Genomic DNA, 25,651 nt, shown 5'->3' on the forward strand with positions numbered 1-25,651 from the left:
CGCTGAGCCTTTACCTTGTTACAACAGTGTTTCCTCATCATTAGTTTCCTCAAAGTTGTATTTTGATTGATTCATGCATGTTTGAGTATTCCTGTATTGTTCTCCACCTAAGGCTCAAGTCTTGTTACAATGAACAAAATGTAAAATAACAATCTACTTATGTTAGAGTTCAATATTAAGTAAGTACCTGGAAAAAATACTCTTTTATGAAAGAGAATAATGCCTTGGATTCATACTGTGCCATTCAAGACACCCAAAGCGCTTTACAATGCATTATTCATCCAGTCCATTTTTAGTGGTTTTATGCAACTATTATATTGTAGCTGCCATGGGGCCAGACTGTCGAAAGTGATCATTCACACGCCACATTCATACTGGACAGGGTGGGTGAAGTGGCTTGCCCAAGGACACAAAGATAGTATGCACTGGTCTGCATACTATCAAAATCAATCTCTTTCTCAAGGTTGTATGGCCCCTTAAAAAGATTTTAAGAAGCGATGTTTTCAGAACAACATAACTCACAAACATACTACATAAACTCTCTACAACTGAAATTATTATGATCATATTCATACATCTACAAAAGTATGATCTTTCTTTTCTACTTGACCCATTTCAGCTCTAATTGGAAAATATGAATATTTAATGTAATCTGTATTAAAATCCTCAGTCTTTTTGCTCCTTCTGCTTCTTTACACAAAGGCTAATCATCATTATAATGCCGATCAAACACCATCACTGTCATGACCAAAGTTACATTTTTGCAGTTGCCTTTCACCCGATCATAAAAGAAAGAGTTGTCGAGACGTTTTTATTATGCACGGTTGGTCTTCATGTTATGTACCTACATCTCTGCTGTTTCCTTATTTTTAGTATGTTTTATCTCTGGATCTTCTGAGTGTAATTTATGCGTAACCAAAGCGGTCAGAGGTGGTTACCGTGACATGATAAGTTGCTAATCTACTTATAAATCACACGTTAAGCACACTATTTGTAACCCTCCGTTTCCCCCCTTTCCCCATTATTGTGCATGCTCCTGTGAGTGATAGAACAGGGTATTCAGCACATTGCTCCTCTTTTGTCGACAAATTGAGGATGATGATGTTGTTTCAGAGCTTCACTTGTGTTGTTGTTCTGCTCTTCCACATTTGAGATGGTGTATATAATGGGTAATACAATACCATTTTAGGATAGAAGTAAAACTTTAATCTGTTACTTTTGAGTAGACATACCTGCTATTTTATCTGTCCATATCCAGCACTGTAACCACAGGAAGAGCCACTTATTGTACAGAAGGCAAGGCATGTTTAATTGTAGAGCACAAGTTGTATATGAGCGCTTTACACAACAAGAAAAAATTGCATTAAAATCACAAAACAGATCAAGACAGAAAAGAAAAGAGTGCAGGTAGAATCCTTTCAGTCTTATGCACAGCTGGATTTGAACATTGTCAGAGTAGAAGCCTGTCTCACATCTTCAGGAAGACTGTTCCAGATTTTGCCGCATAAAAATGAAAGGCAGATTCCCCATGTTGTAGTCCTGACGCTGGTACCAGCAGGAGGCCGGTCCCTGAGGTCCTGGAGATGGTTCATATGGAACTAACATGTCAGATAATATAATATAATGTTATAGTCTTCTACAACACTGGAATTTCCCCACTATGAGATGGATAAAGGTTCTCTTATCTAACCTTGAGTCTTGTAAAGTTTTTGTTCAATTTCAATTTTAAACTCTGCTCTTGTGCTATTTTAGTGAGGCACACGTTAATTATGGATAACATCCACTTTCAAAATATAGCAAGCAGAAAATAGGGCATTATTATAGTAAAACTGTGAGATGGACAGGGGAGGAAAGTGTAGTACCAGTACCTAGTGACGTATGGTGGCTCGTCTTTGTGTCTGTTTGTGTTTTGCAATTCAAAGTTAAGAAGAATCTGAGCAGAACCGACAATTAGAATTACAATGTAGGTCATGGGTTTGTTTGATATTAGAGTAATTCTGTGGCTATATAGTAGGGACGTCAACATTATTTGGTTAATTGATCATTGTGATTATTCAGGTCACAATTTCATCATTAGAACAAAAACAAACATTTTAGAAGCAAAATGACGTAATTTCAATTCAATGCATTCAATTTTTTTGCATTAACTTTACTTTATCATTCAGAAATGTTGGTCTTTTAAAGCTGATCCATACTTGGGAACTTGTAATGTGTCAAACAATAGCAATGAATGTTAAAATGAGGATGTCACTGTTGTTTGGTCATGGAATAAGTGTAATTATTTTCATTTTCACCATAATGGTGATCCTAAAATTTTATATTGTGACATCGCTCATAATCCCTCAAACTAGGAGTTTGATTTTATGCTTATTATTTTATGCTTTTTTCCTTTTAACCCTGTACTTTTAACCCAGCATCTATCTTGCCCCTTATGCAGTGTTTTTGTGAGATTTATTCAGCACTTTCAAACACCTTGTGTGCTCTGTGGTTTCAACAATAACCTGCCCCACACTGAATGCACTGAACTCTCTTTACCTGTATACCTAATTACTTGTTGTATGTTGTTTGTTTTGGTTACATGACCCGTAGATCTTTGAAGCTGTGAATAAAGCCTCACAGCAGTCACAACCACCTTTCTTCTCTCTATACTTTGCATCTTTTACTTACTTTAAACTTCTTGAAATGGCTGAAAGATTTTCTCTCCTAATAAGTTCTCCAATGCTTAACATCTTGTTATGCTTTAATTCCTAGGAGCGCGGTGCGAAGTCAACATTGATGAGTGTGCCTCCAACCCATGCCAAAATAGTGGAAGATGTATTGATGGGCAAAATCAATACCACTGCTTGTGCCCTGATGGCTTCATTGGACTAAACTGTGAGAACAACATTGATGAATGCATGTCAGCACCCTGTCTACACGGGAGGTACTTTTTTCATCGCCTATTGAAAGAGAAAACGTGTCAAAGTGTATATAAATGGCATAGAATTATGTTTAATTGCCCTCCTCAGCTACAGTGTGCTGGAGTGCAGACATTTGTGTCATATTGTGTGAAGTTAATGTGATGCACTTACAAGTTGCCTCCATGGGCTTGAAATTATAGTAATTAATCCTGTTGAAATAAAATGTGCCCTCATTCAGAAGATTGTATTTCTCAAAGGATTCGGCAGTACCTACTATGTACACGTTTCTCTTGTTTTTCTTGCACTTGAAAACATACAGATAACATAGAATACATTAAAAAGTTTAAATACTTTTTCAGTTGTTAAATTATTTCAACTGTAATACAATATTCAAATGTTTTGCAGATGTATTAAAAAAAGAAAGAAAAGATAAGTCCTACAGTACAAACAGAAAATGAATTTATTTTGTCTATCACTAATTTGAAAACTACCGAAACTGACTATATCTAGTTCTTTGACATTTGGTTGTAATGTCCTCAGTCACTCCTCACCTTTTATATTACATTTCTCCACAGATGTGTAGACGGGCTCAGCATGTACTCGTGTCTGTGTGAACAAGGCTGGGCTGGCTTCCGATGTGAAGAAAACATTGATGTGAGTTGACTTTAAGGTATAAACTCAGTAGGTGTGTGCCCCCCACTAACACTAACACCATTGAGCTCTGTACATGATGGGTCAATAGTAGTAGTGAGTTCATGTTAGCTGTGTACAAATACCTGATTAAAGAAATTGCTTCGTCTAATTGATTACAACATAGAACTGCTTTTCGCATGAGATAAATTATTGAGTTCTTTCAGGAATTGATTGTTGGAAAAAAACACTACCTCCTACCTCTTTTCTTTTCAGGACTGTGCTTTTAGCCCATGCCAAAATGGAGGCTCCTGCTTGGATCTCATTGATAAATTTGCGTGTTTCTGTCCGAATGGTTATGCAGGAAAGACATGTGAGAATGACATAGATGTGTGCGCAGAAGCAGCTCACAACGCCACGCTTTGTTTCAATGGTGGCACGTGTCTCGATGGCAAAGGATCAAACTTCACGTGCAGGTAAGGAAATTGTTGTTTGATACAACCAACATTTATGCGGGATATGAAAACATTGTTACATGATTGTGTAAACGTCTTTGCACAAACCCTCTGCGCAATATTTCTACCATCAATTTAATCATGTTACAATTTTCCAAAATAAGCTAAACTGGTATTACGATGTCAAGTATTCAAGAGATACTCTCTCGTCTAATTAAAAGTAAATGTAGTCCCATAAGGTTGTTGCCATCTTTGTGCTCTCTTGTGAACAGTGGCACATATCCAGGTCGGATCCTAGTGAATTATTACGTTTTAATTGCTGACATGCTTTCCCCAGAGTCCTGAAGTGTACCCAAATACAAGGTGGATGTAATATAACGCTGGTCCCCAATGCCTTACATTTAATTACACTGTGTCACCTTGAGCTAATGTAACCTGATATGTTCACTATCATGATTTAGTGCCAACACGACTTTTCGGACCTTCCAAACAGCTCCATGCTCTTTACTCTGTTGTATATTTATGTACTGGACTTCCTGAGTGCGGCACTTTTATTATGTTCTTCCTTTTATTGTAGTCTTATTTGAGAATATATTACTGCAAAGAAATATTTCAAATGTCTTTGCCTTTGCTCCGAGGACAGATCCAGTCTACATAAACACATTTTCTAGTAAAAGTGTCCTCTGGTGTCCTGCTGATCTGCAATAGGCTGATTGTGCACGCTTTGCACTTTACACTGCGAAGGAATCATTTGATGAACATGAAGCAGATCCGGACTATAAATTACATTTTCTGTTACTGGCGATGGGAGTAATTTTAGGCATTAATCATTCATTAGGACTTTGTCTAGTGTATTAATAAGTCATTGTTTCTTGACTTGTGTTTAGAAATAAGTCTAGACGAAAATACAGTACACAGATTGTTAGATTGATAGTTGTACGTGTACGTCCATGTATTGTCCTGTGAGGGTTGGGCTTTTTGCTATTTGAGTAGTCTGTGCATTGCACACTTCCTGTTTAAATTTATATTTAATAGGAAATTCCGCAAAAGTAAATGTCATCCTATATGCCCTTTTCCGTCCTACTCAGCTTTGGCAGTAAAAGGTAATCCTATGTAGGAGGACAAAACATAAACAAGACATAAACAACAAACAAAAATGTAATTATATTCATTTTTTTTCCCCAGCGTTAGTTTGATTTAACAGTTGCAGTGTTAAAAGAGTTTGCAATAATACAACATTAAACACCAAAAATGATTTATGCTCTGCTGGATAACAACAAGACGGAAGGTTTCTTCTGTAGTCTCTTGGTTAGAGCATTTCTTTGCTTTGTGCCATTTGACAAAGTGCACTTTTATGTGAAAAACGGTACCGCATTCACCTGCCAGCACATTCACTTTTTATGAGCGTAGTGAGGACAATTTTCAACGAGAACATTGTAACCACATTTTAGCTTGTATTGAAGTAACAAACAATAGTTTAAATCAACTTCCTAAAATGTCTTTCCATTGAATTGCTTGCACTGTGGTTTTTGTAACGTGCTAAATAGAAAATGGAAATCCATGTGAGTAAGCAGACAATTGCTTCCTGGGCCTGAGGTATCTTTGATGAGTGATCAGGTTCATTGTCCATCTGGAAAATTACTCCCTCAAAAAAAAAGCACCAGGGACAGGACTGCATCTGCACAATTGAGTGGTCGCTCTCATGTTTTTCGTGCTGTTTCTCTCCAGGTTAAATCACACGGCGCAGAGAAAAACACAAACAAATGAAGTGAACCCCTATGTGCTCATTGGATCTGGCATTGAGCTTACCTGAATCACTGCAGAGTCGAATATTACAACATGAACATAATGATTTAACCACAGAGGCAAATGTTGGGTGTTACATGTTCTTCAGCATCAATGTGGCAAGATAGTATAGAGCACACCATTACATAACTTAATATTATAGGAATATGAATTCAGTTTATTGTGCAAAGTTTGTCAATTGAACCAGTTAAGCAAGTGTCTTTATTATTTTAACCAGTGTATATTGTTTGTCTATATCTTTCCACTTAAAGGTGGAATGGACGATTTTTTTCAGCAAATTTTTTATCATATTTCCTCGTGGCGTGGATAAATCATTTGTCCTGCCACGTATCAATCATAAAACGCACCTACCGCTCACCTGCAGCCGCGTCAGGCTCGTCCCCACGTTTCCGCGTGCCTAAGCGCATGGATCTATCATAATATAGTTCCCTCAGTGTACGGGGCAAAATGAAGACGGAGAAAGACAGTTCGAGCTGACGCAGAAGTGGACAGAAATCTACGGGAGACGAGAGATGCGATGCGCTCCGTTGCGCTAATAAATAAACGCACGTGTGTGTTGTATCAGTCCGCACGGGGGAGTGCGCATGCGCACTTCCGCCTGCGTTCTCAAATCGCCAAAAAATCGTCCATACCGTCTTTAAGAACAAAAATACACTTGTATTCCCTTGGTGTTTGTCCCTCTGTGCTTAATGCATAGGGTTAGATAGATTGATTGACTGCCTCTTGTAAACTCAATAACCTAAAAAACACCTGTAAACCACATTATTGAATTTGACATGACTTACTGATTGATTAGTCAGCTGAAAGAGGCAAAAGCTCTTGAAAAATGTTCAGTGCCTCCATGATCTGACCATGTATCTGACCTAAACTGCACTCGCACAACCACAACTACAGTATTTACGCAGAAAGGTACTAGGAATGTATGTATTCTTATGTCAAAAGTAGATTAACAAGTCACAATTAATATAAATACTTATAAATACGTATAATAATACTAAACTAAAACTCCATAGCACAACTTAACAACTGAAGGCTGACAGCTCGACAGACATTAATGCCCGCCGTACTGTTCTGTTTATATTGGGTGCAGAGATAAATGCAATCTCTCTTCTAATTGTTTTCCTGTAGGTAAACACAAGTAAACACCTTGAGAAGTCCAAAAGTGTGGTGTTAGGGCAGCCCATTAGTTTTAATAGGCTCTTGTTTTTCTTGGTTGTTCTATTGTGACATTTCTATATTTACACCCATCTAATCTGTGCACTGCAAACATCTTCAGAAATGTGAGGACATCCACAAACTGTTTGCAACATGCAGGTTGGGTGCAAAGTAACAATTGTGTTCTGCCAACTATGATCTGTTTCCCCAGCTGTCCACCTGGTTTCACGGGTGATTTCTGTGAAGTTGATTTTAACGAATGCTGCTCTGCTCCCTGCCACAACGGCGGCATTTGCCAAGATCTTATTAATAGCTACGTGTGTCACTGCAGGTCAGGTGAGTCGCAGAGACGTCCTTCCTGTTTTCTCAATTTACTTCGAAATGAGGCAAGAAGCCCAAGAAACTGTTATAGGCACATGACTTAGACTCCGGTCACCGTTTGTTCCTCATGCACAACATTACAAAGTATACAGTATCACTTTGGTAATTGACGTGATGGTTGACATGCCTTGCTGTGGCCTAGTTGTGTGTGAATATGTAGTCCATATGTAAAGCATCTCATACCCACGTAGCACCTGAGTATATGAGTTTGAAAGCTTCTATATAAAATGTCACGTAAGGTTACCATCCCTACATGGTTTCCCTTACCACAAAGCCATTCAGAAATCACCCGATTTTTCTCCAGGGAGAGATTTGTACTTGTACAGTAGCAAAAAAGACAGTGATAAAAAGACGATTCTTCTCATTAAAATGTATGGGGCATCTTACTCTTTTAGTCAAAGCCGTTTCTTGTCTGCGTGTATTTGCGTGTGTGCGTGCGTGTGTGTGTGTGTATGTGTGTGTTTGTATGTGTGTGCGTGTGTGCGTGTATGTGTGTGGACCCAAAAAGGAGGCAGATCAATGTAGGGGAGATCTGATTGATATTCACTTCAGACGCTGGAAGTGGGCGAGCCGGGGCTCACCAGCGCACTCACTGGGCTTTTGTTCCTGGCAGGTTGGACAGGCCTTCACTGTGAGGATGACATTAATGAGTGCCTTCCTCAGCCCTGTGACCGGGGGATATGCATTCAGAACCATCCGGGCTATGGCTACACCTGTTTCTGTCGTCCTGGATTTGTGGTGAGGCCCCCCTCCACCTGAGTTTTTATACCTACTTGTCTCAATTTTCTTTTTTATTTCCTTATGACCCTTCTGCTCTTCCATCTACTGTCTCCTCTCCTGACAATATCTGCTTAAAACGCATAATTTATTTCTCAGAACTAGTCAAGAAACTTTAATATGATTAATTATGTATGTACAGAAAATTCAGCTTGATACTTCTGAACTACTGATATGCCAAGAACAAAACTTAAAAGCCAAAGTTGCAGCCAAGAATGTATAAACTGTAATCATGTTTTATTAATAGTTAACATTTAATATTAGTTAATGATAATCAGCATCTCATTAAATTATAACATAAAATTACACAAACAACAACATCAAATTTTGTTTATTTTATTTTTTAAAAATACTGCAAAACTTTTTGGGGTTAAAATTGTCTTTATTCTAATACTGTGATTGCATGAACATTACTGTTCTGATTTTTGTTATATTACCAGTTTCCTATAATCCTACAAAACTATTCAATAAGATCTCAACATTAATTTACTAATATTATTCATTTAATTTTCATATTTGACTTATGACTTTTGAATGTTTTTCTCCCCTGATTTTCTCGCAGAAATATTCTTAAGATGATTTTTTTTTTACACTGAAAAACCCTTTACTACCCTGAGGTTATCAGCAAAATTACATTGTCCGCACCCCCAAAATAATACCATTCTGAGTTAAACTTCTTGTTTTTCAACCACCTAATATGCTTCTTCATATTTTATTATTCAAGAAGCAAACACATCTGAAGGATGTTTATTCTGTTTACACAGGGGAAGAACTGTGAACACAACTATGACGATTGCTTGTTGAATCCATGTCCATCAGTGTTTTCCTGTGTGGATGGTGTTAACGGGGTCAGCTGTGTGCCTCCTGCTACAAACGCCGTTACCTGGGCGACCGGAGTCAATACTTTATCCCCTCAACATTGGACTCAAGCTCTCGTCCCAACTCCGACAGCTCCACAGTCCACAGGTACACAAACCTCAGAATACATAGTTGTGGCAGCAGCTGATCCCTATGTTGCTGACAATTGAGGAGGCATGTTTTTAGATGTCCTTCTGGGACTTCTAGTCACTTGGGGGAGAAGACATTGTATTAACCCATTGTGCTGGAGGCCTATTTTTACAAAATGCTTGACTAAAATGAGCCCTAATTCAAACTGAAGCTGTTTCTGAACCATTTGGAGTACAAACAAATGACTGTAGTTTGGTTTTGCCTAGATTTTCTTAGTTAAGTATATGAATGAGTGAAGCTGGTGTCTGGAGGGATTTCCTAATTGACACAAGTTTGAGCATTTGTTGGGTTTTGACCTTCAGCTTTTTATTTTTATAAAAGCTGAAGATAAATTAAATAAAAAATAGATTTAGGGACTTGTAGACAAGTTTAAAAATCTAGGCGGACTCCATATAAAAGTCCTATAAATTTTGTTTTGTATTTTAGGGTAATTTTGTTTTGTATTTTAGGGTAATTTTGTTTTGTGGGTAATTTTGTTTTGTGGCCTTATACAGAGTCACATACCACATTAAAACAAAGGCACCCAAGGTGGCTGAAGTACAGGGTTGGAGGTAACGCATTAGCTGATAAAACATCAGAATACTCAAGTAACTTTTTTAGAGTAACGCGTTAGTTTTGTGGACCCATGAAATCCCGTACGAGGTACTTTTTCAAATCAGTAACCTATTAGTTTTGGTTAGGTCATCATCTCTCTGCCAGTCTCATCTCCTCACTGCAGTGCAATCCCAGAGTTAGGTTTGTTACCCAGCCACAGAGTAGAGAGAGCCGAGGCAGGAAACACTTGTTTGGCACAGGTGTCTGAAATTGATTTCACTGACCCAAAGAGCCCTGAGACACAATACCATGCATGAGTTTCAATGGAAAAAAATTAAAAAAAATACCTTTATGACCCTTAAACACAATTTGCATAATAATTTGGAAAGCAGTGTACACAGTGTGGTTGCAGGTACATATATGGTATATATATTGCCACAAGAGTCACTGGTGTGTTTGCTTCCTGTCTTAGACCAGTATAAATAGAATGTTGACATAATGGATATTGGGCAAAAAAAACTGTAAAATCATTTTGTGAATCAACACTACAGTCAATTTCCTGTGGCAAAATCTGAAAGGAAATGAGATAGGGCTGGGTATTGCCAAGACCCTCGCGATACGATACATATCCCGATACAGGGGTCACGATACGAAAGGTATCCCGATACAGGGGTCACGATACGTATTCCACTACATGTATATTCCGACCCAATTCTCTCATTACCATACGTATCCTGATACATTTTTGAAAAAAGGGTCTTGAAAATGTATCAAATGTTTTTTGTTTTTTACCCTGGATAAGAAAATGTAGGAAATTTCATGTATATCCACAAAGCACTTATTTATAAATCCATATATACTCTTTTTCATACATCCAACCAACTGATCCAAATAGAAATATATATTTCTGCACAGGTGAGGTCAGCTTCTTATAAGGCCCACAGCTCCTTCTCACCTCGGCTGAGAGGAACGCGGCACAAACAGCAGAAAGTACTATTCCACCTCGTTTACACGTCAGTCATTAGCTTGTGTTCCTGCAGGACGGTAACAGTGCGCCCCTCTGTAGGAGTTCTTCTAAATGGCCGTCTGGACGATTCATAATAGATTAATGTTTAAAAGTATCGATACTGTGTGCTGCCCGGTGGTCGAGTGGTTAAGGCACTTAAGGTTGCAATGTTGTGCTGTTTGCTGTGTGTCCTCCCCTCTCTCTCATCCCCCACTTCACCCAGGCCTCTCCTGTCTAGAAAAAAAAAAATCAATACTGTGGCTCAATATTGCCATATCGATTTTTTTAACACAAACCTGAAAGGAGAGGAGATAAGCAACAGTAGTAAAAACAAATTGTCAAAGTGATGCATAATTGTCAATTATTAATTTATTTTTACCTGGACGCTTCTAATAATTTATTAATGTTGAAGATGCTGGGCTTCAAAATGATTTGCTTTTAAATGTATGAAATGTGCTCTACAAATAAACTTGCCTTAAATGTCTATTTATTTGTGAGCTTGCCTTTTTATTTTGTCAGATGAAAAAAAATTGGTTTCTGAAACTATTTGCTAAACCAAATGCTCTTCCTTCTTATGAAAATAAATTATTTTAATTCTTAACAGATGAATTTCTTTCTTTCTTTTTTTGAATGATAAACATACTCCAGAAGTGCCTGTGTGTGAGAGAGGAGGAATCCAGAGTGGTGGACAGATTGTTACTCCCTGACAGATGAGGTCTATGCACCTTTGAAACTGCTCACAGAGCTGTAAAACAGACCTATTGAACACAGACGGGCTTGAACCAATTCAGTAAGACACTCTGAAAATCACTGTGAGCCAAACATAATGGAGTCCTCCCTGCTGCACCTGATCCAGCCCCCATCCGGCTCAAATTACATTGGTTTAGAGAGGGTTAAAAGTACACACCAGACACACTTGTTTGGAAAAACAAATCCTCTAGACATCCAAATATTCTTGTGCTCTGTGAATTAGAAAAAACATGGTAATTAAGAGCGGTTTACTAAACACTGTTGAAAATGACCTAGGATAAAATGAAAATAGTCAATTGTGGCATTAGATTCCACCTGGATTTCTTCAAGGTATTTTGAACCATTTTGAGATCTGTGCTGAAAATATCAACTTCAACCACTAAACTATTGTAAATGGCAAATGTTGTGGTTCACTGGAGAGAGATTGTATTGGTGAACAAGAGAGAATTTGAGTGTCCAGGTCTGGCATTGTGCCTTCAACATTGTGTGGACTATTGGCAGATTTCACTATTTTTGCTGCTTCTAGCTTTAAATTGTGATGTTGTGAATTTTGCAGTTGTGTTGCTCTTTCCAAAAACATCTCCAGACTACGGTATTATCTTTGTAGACATGTAAACCATGTCTAATTTAAAGGTTATGTCAAATTGTATATGTTTAGAGCAGGTTAACGGTGCACAGGAGAGGGAACAGCACACACCATCAGAACGGCATAGTCTTTTAACGCAAACATTATCAAAGAAAATAAGTAAGAGGATCCAGAATCTAAAGTCTATCTAACTAGGTCACCATCGGAAATGCATGCAGTGCCCTTGGTGCTGCTGGAAATATACTCACAGAGCTCAACGCCAACGACTGCTTCACACCTTTAAAGAATCAGATATTTACTGATGTATTACAATGTACTCTTTAGCCTGTTTCTGTGTTCTGTTTTTTTTATTTCTTTACTGTCTTAATTCCATGTATATAGTGCAGTTCTGAGCATCACACTGCTGGTGTAAGATAAGGAGCCCCCAAAATAGACTCAATTGTTTTTTGCACATGTGCATTCACTGATGAGCTGCACAGTGTTTTTGCTTTACTGAATTAGAACTGATGAAATCACCAAAAAAATGCCAACAAAATGTGCCAATGGAGGGAGGATTACTGCCACTAAGCCTCAATTTGGTTGACTTTCATCTGGAGTGATCACCAGCAGCACAGGTGAGGCCGTTTTCTTCCCAGTGCCAACTGTAGCAGAAATGAAATTACTCTGGATTTTTCCAAAAAAAACCTTCAAATTTAGTCAGGAGGTCAGTCCAAAAACATGCTGTGTTGTGAGACTCTTCTGTGTCAGACGGTTAACCTTCTGTTCATAGAGCAATTATTTTCCCAAAATTGCAAGTGTGCAATGGCTCAAACATTGCCACACTTATGAACTTATAACATTTGTCTTAGGCATGCTGTGCTGAAGTTTAGACATTTTTTAAATAAAGACAAAGATATGTGTCATTGACATTCAAAAGAATGGCGGATGTTGTAGTAGTTCAAATACTCTAGTGTTATTCATGTCCTCCCCCTTATGGAAGAGAGTGACATGCAAAGTTAATTTTGATTAAAGAATTGGATCAAGATGTCAAACATACCACACAGTATTAAAGTGTGGATTTAATTTGTATTTTTTAATAGTTATGTGGGGCACCAGCCCATTTAGGCAATTACCGGTAACAATTCTCAAATCAATTATCTAAAGGAATTAATTTATACAAATTAATACTTAGTTAATCTTAAGGTTATGAGAACATAACCATGACATTGACAACTATGGTTTATGAAGATGTATTGAGCAAATAATTAAACAAATAAATATTGTATACAGATGGATACACTAGATACAATTGCTCTAAATCTATCTGTGTTTGATTTAAAGTTGATACTGTGAGGATCTTATCCATCCATCCGAGATGGGCTTGTATGTCCGCGTTGATGGAGCTGACTCCTCCAGGGTTCACTCAGGGTCACGGTGGGAGGGAACAGGGCCACTCGGTCTGAAGCTCTGGTTCTTACACTGTCAGGCTTAAGAATGGCTGGATCAGGTCCATTTGATCTGCATTTTCCTTGGCTCTGAGGCATTCCTCAAATAACGAAAAGGCCATTGCACGGATCCATTGATGAAGTCCTTTGCTTGGGTTTGCGTGTTGCAGTTTTAAGCAAAAATCTCGTCACAAAGACGGGATTTGATTTACTTATGGGTGAGAGTAGTCTTTGGGTGTGTCTCTCTTGAAAGTCATTGTTCTCAATCCAAATAAAAGCCCCTCCCTCCACGGCTCTTCTGCTGTTATTTATAACATTTCCTGCAAACCCAAATTCCATAGTTACTCCATGGAATGGAGTAATAGTTTACTTTTAGTTTACCTGGAGTCCATAATTCATTGCCAGACACGATTGTCATTGTATGGTCAGTACAACTGTGTGCGGAGACCATGGAATAAACCGAAAATGTGTTCTATAAAATCTATCTTGAGTTGAGTGGTGGCACCATCTACTGGTGGCAAGGGGAAATAACACTGTGTGCAGTGTTGGAAATAAGCAGAAAGCCCAATGTAATTTTGTTTGTTATATTTTCCTTTTTAAGGTAGTTCAAAAAAAATTAGATACCAAACTAAAGGTTGGCATGTTTAAAGGGCGATTACAATAGAAATAATGCATCATATTTTTCCATTAAGTGCAGTAAATGCACAAATGTAGTTTATGCAGCTTTATTATCAATCCTGGAAGTATGATCACAATGCTGAACATAGTGTTCTCTAACATGTATGCATTAAATCAACAACTCCAATGTATAGAGGATGTGTCTATATAAATACCATTGTCATTCTTTTGTCAAACACGGCTCTGACAAAAGTGCACCTCATCATACTTTTGGCATCTCCTCTTACAGTTTTCACCCTAAACCCCACTAGGAGTCATTGTGGGCGTAAGCCAATTTTTCAAAATGTTCTACCTTTTTTTTTCTACCTTGGATTTCCATTCAAAAAGCTTGAACATTTGTCAAAATTAACTACACTCATGTGCGATTAGAGGTGTTTTAAAAATGTGAGTTTCTGCAGAGCCGCAGAGATGTCCTATTTTCTGGCATGAATATGATCCCTCGCTATATCGCGGTTCACTTTTCGCGGTCTCGCTGCTTCGCGGATTTTCATCATGCATTGTGTTCTGCATTCTGATTGGCTGAACAGTCTCTCCACGTCTTCTCTACCTGTGTGTCAATAACGTTATGGATTAATATGTACACGTACGTAAAACCGCCAAATTGAAGTTTGCGAGGCCGGTGAGAGCGCGCGCGTGTGAGCTCCGGGACACGCCGGTTCTTGGAACGTAACCCCCGCAATAAACGAGGGATCACTGTACACGTTTTGTGCAAAATGAACGCAATTATATACTATATATAGTTATATTTTACAAAGGCTCTATAGTGCCCCCTTGAACATTTTAATCGAGTCAAAAGATTTACTTTGACATAGAATAAAAATTTAGCACAGATATCCTTCTTACCATTCTGAACCAAAAAAGTCAATGGCAGCATACCTCTATGTAAAAGCATGTTACCATGGCAACCTTACAAATATGCCATAGACTTGCATGCGTTTTGGTTTTCAGGCAATTTGAATGTAATGAAAAAAATTACTTTTTCATAAACACACTTATCCTCCCCGTCACAGTGAAAATAAGAGCCGATGGGGACATAACTCTATCTCAACCCGTGTGGTCGTAAAAATGAATGAAGTAGTATAAAGTCGGTACTGTTTGTGAGGGAGGGGTGATGTAGGCGGGGGGGATCAGGGGTGTGCTCTTCGTAGGCTCGTACCCCGTTGTCACAAAGGGGGCCGAGGGCCTTTATTATTTGCTCTTGTTCTCTGGCTGTGTTCTTTGTATTGTGTTTATATTTATTAATAATATTAATAATAACTTTTATTTATATAGCGCTTTTCAGTGACCCAAAGACGCTGAACATATAAAAAAGGGGGGGTATTTACAGACAAGGGGGGACAGCACGCACAATACACAATAATATACAGATAAAATGAACAAGACAGAAGAAGTAGAAAGAAAAAGATGGGGATGTAACGGGGTAGAAGAGTTGGCAATGGGGTAGAGGAGGCTAGGGGTATTTAAAGATATAATATAAAAGAAAAAGAAAATTGTATTGAGGTATATCCAAATAAATAAATAATAAGCAATAATAGCATCAAGAAATACAAATTATATCTGAGACTTCTTTTTGGCTTTGTCATTTCACTGATGGCTGACCTGTGCCACTAGAGTAAACTGTTATTTTTAAAGCCTAACCCTTCATCATAGTTAGCATGTCCTTTGTGTATTCTCTGGTTTAATAATATCCAGAATCTTCTTACACCTCACATATTCCAAATCTATCTTTTTATTTCTGTCCATTTTGCCAATAAAGAATGACCTTTTTGCCTTCCCTTAGGGCGGTGAATTTGCAAGGGTCCAAGAATGTTCTTCAGCAGTATTTTATCTCGGCCCTGTGACAAGTTCAATCAGTCAGTCTATTACCTCGCTCTATAAATCAGGCACAAAACAGGCCTTACATCCTGGCTTTTTTATAAATGGCACATTACATTCCAAATCAATTAAATCTCTCGGCCCAATGTCTCCTTCTTATAATTGATCTCAAAGTCACGTTTCTCTAAATATATTTTATAAGATTATAGAATGTATTACCCTGACATCTTCTGCTCACAGCGCTGCAACATCGTCTGAGTTACATTAAAACATGACCCATATAAATGTTCTTATTCTATTATGGACATGCGTTTGTAGCGACCATCCCAAGATCTGAAATGAAATATTTTTTTTATGAATGACTATTCCCACTGAGGCAACTTCTTTTCTTTTTGAACTAGCAAAAAAACTTTTCAACATAGCAGAGTGAGGAATAACCCTTGGTCAGCATTATGCTAACCCTTCCATTTCAATTATCAGATGGTGGACAAAGCCTTTCTAAGGACTAATCTCCCAAATTGTTGAAGGGGACATGGGAGGTGGCTAAATTGTGCACATTAAAAACTTAAATTTAGCCTGACCTGTTTCATAAAGGATGATGTATCTAAATTTGTTTCGAAATATATGAAGTGAAAATACAGGAATGCTTTGAAGGTAACTGGTAATGATGCATGATGCGGTGCAGGCTCCTGGCAAAACCCTCAAACTGCATCAAAGCCTACATCAGACTAAAGGCTTTAAAATTAATGAATAACTTTGTCTCAGAGGGGTAATTTTCCATCATCAGCATTGGCAAACCCTATTGTCAGAGCTGAGGCAGGAGGACGGGCGGCATTGTTGCGTATGCATTTCTCCTCATTAATTCACACCTCATGCGCAGTAGGTCACGCCTGATAATTTTCACTGTTGTCTGCGGGGTATTGGTTGTATTGCTCTCCAGAGAAAATGGGGCTATTTAGATTAGCTTGTTTGCCAAATGCTCAGAGGAACACACTGTCAGATCAAAGTGGCTCTGGTCTATTAGGTCCTGACATGTTACAAATATTGATAAAGGTCGTACTGCTGATTAACTTTCAAATTTCATCATCTAAGGCCTTTCTATAGGAGCAGACTGAAGATTGTGTATCCAAAATGTGTTATATTTGATAAGGCAGTCCACACTCACCCTGTTCAGATGAGAAACTCACTAAGCCGGCTTTTAACTTGTTCTGTGGCACTATAGCCCCAACTAGATCTATGAGCGCTGGGATTTTACTGAAAAACCCAATAGTCTTAATGAGCAATATAAGCTATTTGTAACTGAATGTAGTGCTATCATGCCATAATCCTCTTCACAGAATGGAGCGAGCCTGCAGCGCTCTTTATCAATAAGCTTTTTATCACCATATGATTTGACCAAAAGGATCAAACATGTTCTACTTTCACTTTAAAAGTATATGTTCCCTCTACCTTGTCCTCCCACATTAACTTGGTGATTGCTATTTGCACTTAATTCATCTGGATGTGTCCAGGGTTATTTGATGGGATCAAAAGCATAATTTGGCCCAAATAGCCACGCCATGTATGCAAAGGCTTTGGAAGCTTTAATAAGATTTCTGATTCATTATTTAAATCAAATCAAATCATCAAATCAATTTATTTTTGTAAGGCCCAAAATCACAACAACAGTTGCCTCTGAGGGCCACAGGGAGAAATGAATCAACAATGTCTGTGGTGGCGATGAAGTCAGACAATGTCTGTGGTGGCGATGGAGTCAGACAATGTCTGTGGTGGCGATGAAGTCAGACAATGTCTGTGGTGGCGAGGGACAATGTCCCAGGGTCCTCTGTCCTTAGACTCTCCTTCTCGGCCAGGAAAAACTACAAAAAAAAACCTCTTTGGGAAAAAAGCGTAGAAACCTGGAGGAGTTCCAGTGAAGGAGAGATCCGACTCTCACAGACGGACAGACGGACACGAGGAGACTGGAGCTGGACCCACTCTTCAGGCAGATGAGGGACCGACTGAGGCGAACTGGACCCACTCTTCAGGCAGATGAGGGACCGTCGGAGTCGAGCAGGACCCACTCTTCAGGCAGATGAGGGACCGTCGGAGGCGAACTGGACCCACTCCTCAGGCAGATGAGGGACCGTGGGAGGCGAGCTGGACCCACTCTTCAGGTAGATGAGGCACCGTCGGAGGCGAGCTGGACCCACTCTTCAGGCAGATGAGGGACCGACTGAGGCGAACTGGAGCCACTCTTCAGGCAGATGAGGGACCGTCCACATGGGGCAGGGACCACTTCACCAGGAGAGGGACATCTGGGTCCACAGGTCCTCAGGAGTGAGAGAAAGAAAAAGAAGGCGGTGAACAGTTTGCAAGTGGAATTAAAAAATAAATATTGTTTGATAGCATAAGTAGTCAGAAGAAGAGGATAGTGCTCAAGCTGTCATACTTCCCCCAGCACAGTTACTCCTAGGGCAGCGTAGCTGAAGCTGTGGGTTTATCTTTCTGTTCCTAACTACTCTGACCATAAGCGATTTCGAAGAGGAACTTTTTAAGCCTGGACTTAAATGAAGAGACTGTGTCAGATGTTGTGGAGGTGGTTAGCATTTCTTCCTCTCTTCAAGGAGGCTGTTGGCACAGACATGTGGTTATGGTCATTGAACTGGCACAATCCCCCAAAAAATCATCTGCCTTTGCACAATCTGCCAGACAGTAGACTTCCTATAAGTGATCTGTTCTTGTGGATCTACCTCTGTATCTTCCTGCGTTGCACCAATGAAATTTCCCCATGTGGGACAATAAAGGAATATCTTATCTTATCTTAACTTCCAGACAGTCTGAAAATGTCTGTGTAGACCTTAATACTTTCAATACTGTTACGGAACTTGAAAAGCACATCTTGCAACATCAACATTAGTCAAGCTAAATTGTATTTGAAATTTTTCAAAATGAGCACAGATATTTTGATATTTGTATGAAATAATTTGGTAATTTTAGGAAGCCATCAAATATATTTAAAATTGTGATATTGTATTGCTTATTTTACTGAGCTAATATTATTTATGAGCTAGTTTAGTTGTAATTGTAATATTTACGGTACTTTTTACTGTTATGCTCACCTGCCAAGAGACTGGCAGGTGAGAGCTAAATCTGGTGCAGATCATGTTTTGTTTTTTGTTTAAAAAAAAAAAAGGCAACTGTTTACTACATTGAATTTAATTGAATTAAATGCATTTGTACATAATAAATAAAGACTAACTTAATTCTTGCTAATTATTTGAAAAGAAAAAAGTATGTCAGTTTTTGACTTAAACTTGCTATAAATACTTGAGTTGCATATATGTATCCGCTATTGGGGTTACTTCTAATCTTGTAATTCAATTCTTATTTTCTCTCTTTTGCAGCCAATGTGCAGTATTTTGGAAATTCCTTCGTGGAGTTTGATGGCATTATACTGAATTCTCTCAATAACATCACTCTGAGATTTCAAACCAGTTCTCCACAAGGAACTCTTCTGTATATGGACCAGGGACCTGCCAACAGCCAGTTCTTTTTCATCAAAGTCTTTATTACGGAGGGCATTTTGAAGGTAAAAATACAGAAATATATATCATACCTTGATAAACACTGGGTTTCATAAGAATGTTACACAAAGAGATGGCACTGAGTATGTCTCTCTCTGGCTCTCTCCCCCTCCTTGTCTCTCTCTCTCTCTCTGTCTCTCTCTCTCTCTCTCTCTCTCTCTCTCTCTCTCTCTCTCCCCTCTGTCTGTTCTTTGTGATGCTTGCAGTATGCATTCAGTTGTCATGAAGAGGACGAGGTGACCCAAATGAATACCTCGGTTAAAGTCGATAATGACAACGTGCACATTGTTAACATCAGGTATTTGTCACACGCTTGTGTACTTTAGAACCATGTTCTGTTTTAGAAGTGGTAGTTTAAGCATGTTTGTCTACCATATCATTTATTCTAATACTATTAAATCTTGCTTGAATTTGTCTCGATCAGTAGCCCTTAAACTAGGATCCACGTTCAAGTCTTCTCAAAGCAGTGTAAAATTGCGGCAACAATACAATTACTACACATTTGCTGAAGGAGTAATACTTGTGTAATTAGGCACCCCAGGCTGTATTGGGCAGCGTATGTAGTGATTTGTGAAGTGTGGTACAATATATATACAGTATGTACGTATGTTCTCAATAAGAGGTAACTTGCAGAGATAACCAGGCTGGAAGCTGATTTTATTATGGATGGCCAAATGAACATATGTACGACTATATACCTGAAACAAAATGTCAGAATATGCCTATTAAAATGCATTAGTGATCACTGGCCACGTTTTATTGGCTGTTCTAAAGTCTTCATTTGCAGTTTTTCATTACCAAAAGATTAACAAGCTAGAGCTGAGCACAAAATCAATGTTTAAATGATTTAAAGTGCGGGCTGTGGCCTCTTTAGTTATATTGTTCCTAAGTTGGTGTGCAATCTTGCTGCCAGCCTCCTCCATTATGTTCTGACACAAGAAAGATTGCGGTTGAGACACGAGATACCAAGTTTATTATGTATGAGCTGGAAGCTGAAACAAAAAGGCTAATGTTCAACTAAAATCAAATCCGTTTACTTTGCATTTTGCATAAGGGCACCAGGCAGACATTTTAAAGTTGCACAAAAGGGCATTTTATATTCTGTTTGGGCAACATTTTTAATTTCCCTTTGTGCTGAGTTCCAAAGGATCACAATCACGATTGTGTGATAGTAACAAATGGGGGATATATAAAAGTTATGTTAAGTAATGGAGGTGATTATGAGCACAGTGTGCCAAAGGTGAGAAACTTCATTTGCCTGAAACAAAGCTGGCTCACAGAGGTTGTTCTATGTGTCTTGGCAGAAAGCTGCGCTGTCCCAAATTTGCATGAGCATCCACAAAAGCCTGTGGGTTGAAAGGGCTTTGAGGCACTACCTCCTGTTTTTTTTTTTTTCCTGCAAGAAAAATACAACAGCAGTATGAATCGATCATAATGTTCTGTACTGACCCCGTGGAGGCATTGCAAGAAAGAGAGCTGTCATATATAGAGGGTTGGGAGTGTGGAAAAATGGTTTCTAGTGTCACAAAGCAAATTCTTTGTAATTGTCTGATGGCCCAGTCCGTCCATCTTTGTCTGATTTGACCCAGAGCTACAGCACCTCGGCCATCCTCAACGTCACTGCCTAACTCATTATAGACTTTTAATATATCTTCCCGTCAAAGACGCTTTTCAATATGTTAAATAGAAACCCGGTGGGGCCGACTTCTCAAGGACAGTGAGCACAGTGCCCTCTGGCTGCTGGCCAGGCCTCTTCTCTGGCAGACTGCTCCTAAATTAACCGCTTCTCTACTCGCCGGCTCAAGAGGAAGGACTTATGCAGCTCGGAGTTAGCGCCCCGAGTGTTTAGCTGCCATATGCAACAACCCACAAAGTACAGGCTTAACAAATCAGACTAGATTGCTTCATAAACCTTCTAACTTCCTCCCGGGGAGCAAGGGGCAGTGGGGAGACAGGCGAGAGAAGACGGCAGCTTGAGTACCCTGGAGCTGTAGGTGGCTGGTCCACAATCTGCACTTAGGTAATTATCTGCGTTCCTTGCTGTTATAAAGCTTGCTATTGTTTTTCTAATTTATAGATGACTGCAGGGTGGAATCAGAATAGTTTTAGAAAGATTAATGACAAAACTAGAGGGCTTTCAGTCTTGTATGAGAATTAATAAATATTGTGATCACTAAATGTTAGGGCATTGAAATAGCTCTTTACCTACTATATATTGATTAAGGCAGTAAGATCTGTGTGTGTTGCTGCTTTGGTGTAAATTGAGTGTCTTAATTAATTAATATCCAGATACTAAGCAATACTAAATGAAACTAGATACTAAATTAAGTAGTAATAAAACTGAAAAATAAAAAAAATTGTCCTGTTAGAATTGTCTTATTTTATCTAGTATAACCAACCACCACATAATTTAATGGTAATATAAAAAGACAACTATAATTAGTTTTTATTTCAAGAAAACACCCCTGATCTCCAGTTCTTCAGTAAAATAAGCAAAAGAATAAGCTCTGACTTCAAAATATATATTACAATGTACTTAATGTTGTTGAATTGTGTTTCCTCACAGGCAGCTGCTGAACCCATGTGAAGCTGAGTTAACTCTGTCTGGTTATAGCTCAGTAAAGAGTCTAGTGAGTATTTTTTGGCAAGGACACATGCCAGAGAGAACTAATCACATCTTTGTAGGCGGCCTCCCACTTAGATACCGATTAAACCAGGTAATTTTCAAAGTGCCTGCTTACCAAATCAGAATCAAATCAATGCACAATATAATATGTCATTTTCTTAGAAAGCTGAGCCCGTCCACAACTTCACTGGATGCATAGAAATAATTGAGCTTAATAAACGTTGGAATTTTTACACATCGGATGCTGTTGCCAACAGCAACACTGGGGAATGCAGGTAATTATTTCTAACAACGCTTAGTTTCATGTAAAGTGATTGAAACCTTTCATAAATAGATTATGAACAATAGGTTGTCTACAGTTTTGCATTTTCATTGAAGCTATTGTACACAAATCAGGCAAAACACACAAATTATGGCCCTTTAGCTGTTGATTGATTAAATTTAATGTCATGTGTAATGATGGCCTGCATATTACTTCATTACCACACAACAGAGACTTACAGGCCTACTGGATATTCTGACATCCGACTAGTAAATTGCTTTATTATCTTGAGAATGTCCGATCTCCTGAGATTGAGAATGTCTGATCTTGGACGCTAAGCAGGGTTGGGCGTGGTTCGTACTGGGATGGAAGAGTGCTGTCAAGACACTTCACCCACCTTGCCTAGAATTAATGAGCTGTTAGTGTGTTTTTGTGATTGGTGGTGGTTCCTTGGGAAGCTACATTTATAGCAGTAGCTTACCACAGTGAGTATGCAGTGAATGAAGAATGCACCAATGCGCTTTGTAAGATTAGAATATTATTTTAATTGATTTATTGTTAAATTGTGAAACAAAATAGCTTAGATTATATAGCCCCTGGTCTTCCCAGTGGTCTCCAATCCAAGTATTAACCAGGCACAACCTTTTTGAGCTTCTATGATCTGACAAGGTCAGGCATTTTTAAGGTGGTATGACTTAACCACTGTGCCACTGTTTTTACCATCAAAACGTATTAATTTTAGTTGTTAGGTCATATTGCTATACTTAACACTCTTTCTATTTATTTTAACAGAAACACTTTACATCCATCAGCTACCTTTCTGCCGAGAATGGTTATTTCCACCAGCTCATCTTTAAAGGAAAGTTTGGCCTTAGTTACCCAAACAGAACTATCTGATGGGCCTCCAGTCTGCTTCGATGGTCTTTGCCAAAACGGAGGAACATGTCATGTACAACATCATTTCAACAAACTCATCCCCCTCTGTCACTGTCCACTACATTTCAGTGGACTTTTTTGTGAGAAAGGTAAGACTTAAAATATGCATTGGAATTTTTGCCGCTTTACAACTCATAACAGCACAGCTCTTCATCGTGAACCAGCCAAACCTATTATGTGGCTTAATATACACTGAGCCTCTTGGCCTAATAGGTTTTACTATATGGGAGAATGGAGTTGGCTGCATTAGGATTTTGGTGAGATGTGAATTATTCGAGCTGTGATTAATAGAATGAAAGCTCTTCTAAGCAGCTTGAAGCGTTTCCGTGTGTTCTCAGTCACCTCTAGCGCTCAGTGCAACTAACAATCTGACCTCGTAGTCCTCAACCAACATTTAGCTTTTCACAAAAATGTTTACTTTGTAGCAATCGCCTTGACACTTGTCCAAGAGTTTCGGCAGACCCACACGTAGTAAAGGCAGACGCTTCCATGTGTTGACACAGGCTTTTGGATTGATGTGGAATTAAATTGCATCCTTCCCTTGAGTCACGGATGACATATGTTTTTAGTCTTAGTGTGTGCACCTATCTTGAAAATTAAAAAGATAGTAAACTTATATGTATGCCTTGATGCTGTATGCTTTCCCTTCTCAGTCAGAAGGCTATATGAATTGTAATGCACAAACTAAATCTGTCAAATAAGACATTTGTCGATATGAAAAGTTTGTGTGTTCTATTGAGTTTGAGGTAGATATTGTTCAGCTGGCTTGATTTGGCTGACGACTGCTCAAATCTGCTTCTCTTCAAGGCCAAAAATGCATTTACCAATTTTGCAATAAAATAATTATTGATAATATTATTATATATATGATTATGGCAGGAGGGGGTGCTTGTTGGCTAAGAGACTAGTCTTCCTGCCTCTCAAGAAGGCAACAATCACTCGTGAGTTATTTCTGCGAGTGTAGTGGATATTCTTGAACTTTTCTCTTCCTTCCAAGAAAATTAAGACTTGTTAGTTGCGTGTGTGAGTTTTTATTAATTAATGTAGCAACAATACATGTGAGAGTGAATGATTGTTTACCATCAATAGCTCTACCCAATGTGTCCAAGATACAACTATATTCTCTAGCCTCAACCCGAATGAGGGTTTTTTTGCAAAAGTTTGAAGAAATTATTTGGTTGTAGACCCTTTAAAATGTGATGTTATCCGAATGTTTAAACTTTAATAATGGAGGCAAATGTTAAATACCATAACTCATTTTCTATAATTAGACCTAAATGCTGCTATATTACAAAAAAAAAAACACTAAGAATTTTCAGGAAAGAAATGTCTTTTAATTTGCTTTTCTACTACACAAGATTGAACAAATAGTATGTTCTAGTCTCAAGATTATATTTGAACTTTATACATGTATATGTAGCTAACATGAAAAACAATTTTGGAATCAACTTTTCCGTGAGTATTTGTCCAGTAAAACCTCCAGAACTTTGAATCTACTTGTTTAAAGGGTCATTGTAACAGTAAAGAAGAGTAGTTCCCAACTTGGGGAGCGGGACCCCCAAGGAGGGCTCAACAATTCCAATATATGTGCAAATTAAACCATAAAAGTCCCACAAATATGATTAGTATAGAGGGCAGTTCCATTTCATTCAAGAAGTGAAATAATCCACTCCACTGCTTCACACTTCAGTTGTATTTCTGTAGGTGCAACACTAATCTGACATTCGCAGCTTGAAGCCACACACTAATGCTAACAGTTATTAACACCGCATTAGCCCACTCCCCCCACTGTGCGCCCCTGTGTGACACCTCTGTTACAGTCTCTCACAACACTCATTTTCAGGTGTTTAAGAAATCCTTGAATGTGATTTGCCTCCTCAGGCTCTGTAACAAAAAATATGCTATTTTTATGACTTGGCTCTCATTTGTATTCCCGTGGGAGAAGGAGCGTTTGTTGAAGAAGTCGTTCTGTGTTTACATGACAGAGCTTCCACTTTGTTAGGCTAATTGTTGAAATTCTTCTAAACAACATGGAAAAGCTTTCTATGTCACTATTTTGTATTTAATCGGTGTTATCACGATAACATTTTCATTAAACATTGATTGTTTCATCTACAGTACGCATTCATTAATAGTATAGTCCATAGTGTTCTATGAGATGCCCAATAGAAATATACACATTTCATGCAATTGATTATTTCATCATTTCAAACCTTACTGGTAAATAATTATGTTAGCAAAGTAATTTAATATGGTTTATTTACTTTGAAGCTGCCAGATAAATGCATCTGCCTTGGTTTTGGAGATGTAAATATTTGAGTAGACGTCTGATCTTGAGCTTCCTGATGGAATATCC

The 25,651-nt window shown here is 38.4% G+C and overlaps 1 protein-coding gene across 1 annotated transcript in view; it reads left to right on the forward strand.

The window, feature by feature from the left end:
• The window catches only part of eys (eyes shut homolog), a 196,090-nt gene that overhangs the window by 101,041 nt on the left and 69,398 nt on the right, over window positions 1-25,651 (forward strand). The window contains exons 29-39 of the mRNA XM_072437256.1: window positions 2,752-2,923; window positions 3,476-3,554; window positions 3,807-4,006; window positions 7,158-7,282; window positions 7,941-8,065; window positions 8,869-9,070; window positions 19,292-19,476; window positions 19,678-19,769; window positions 22,038-22,188; window positions 22,260-22,372; window positions 23,152-23,384. Coding sequence (XP_072293357.1) covers window positions 2,752-2,923; window positions 3,476-3,554; window positions 3,807-4,006; window positions 7,158-7,282; window positions 7,941-8,065; window positions 8,869-9,070; window positions 19,292-19,476; window positions 19,678-19,769; window positions 22,038-22,188; window positions 22,260-22,372; window positions 23,152-23,384 — 1,677 coding nt within the window. The remainder of the gene's footprint in view (window positions 1-2,751; window positions 2,924-3,475; window positions 3,555-3,806; window positions 4,007-7,157; window positions 7,283-7,940; window positions 8,066-8,868; window positions 9,071-19,291; window positions 19,477-19,677; window positions 19,770-22,037; window positions 22,189-22,259; window positions 22,373-23,151; window positions 23,385-25,651) is intronic.

This window comes from Eucyclogobius newberryi, unplaced genomic scaffold (genome assembly GCF_026437365.1).
Source record: "Eucyclogobius newberryi isolate DKJ021-1_F unplaced genomic scaffold, fEucNew1.0.hap1 SCAF_8, whole genome shotgun sequence".
Classification (NCBI taxonomy): domain Eukaryota; kingdom Metazoa; phylum Chordata; class Actinopteri; order Gobiiformes; family Gobiidae; genus Eucyclogobius; species Eucyclogobius newberryi.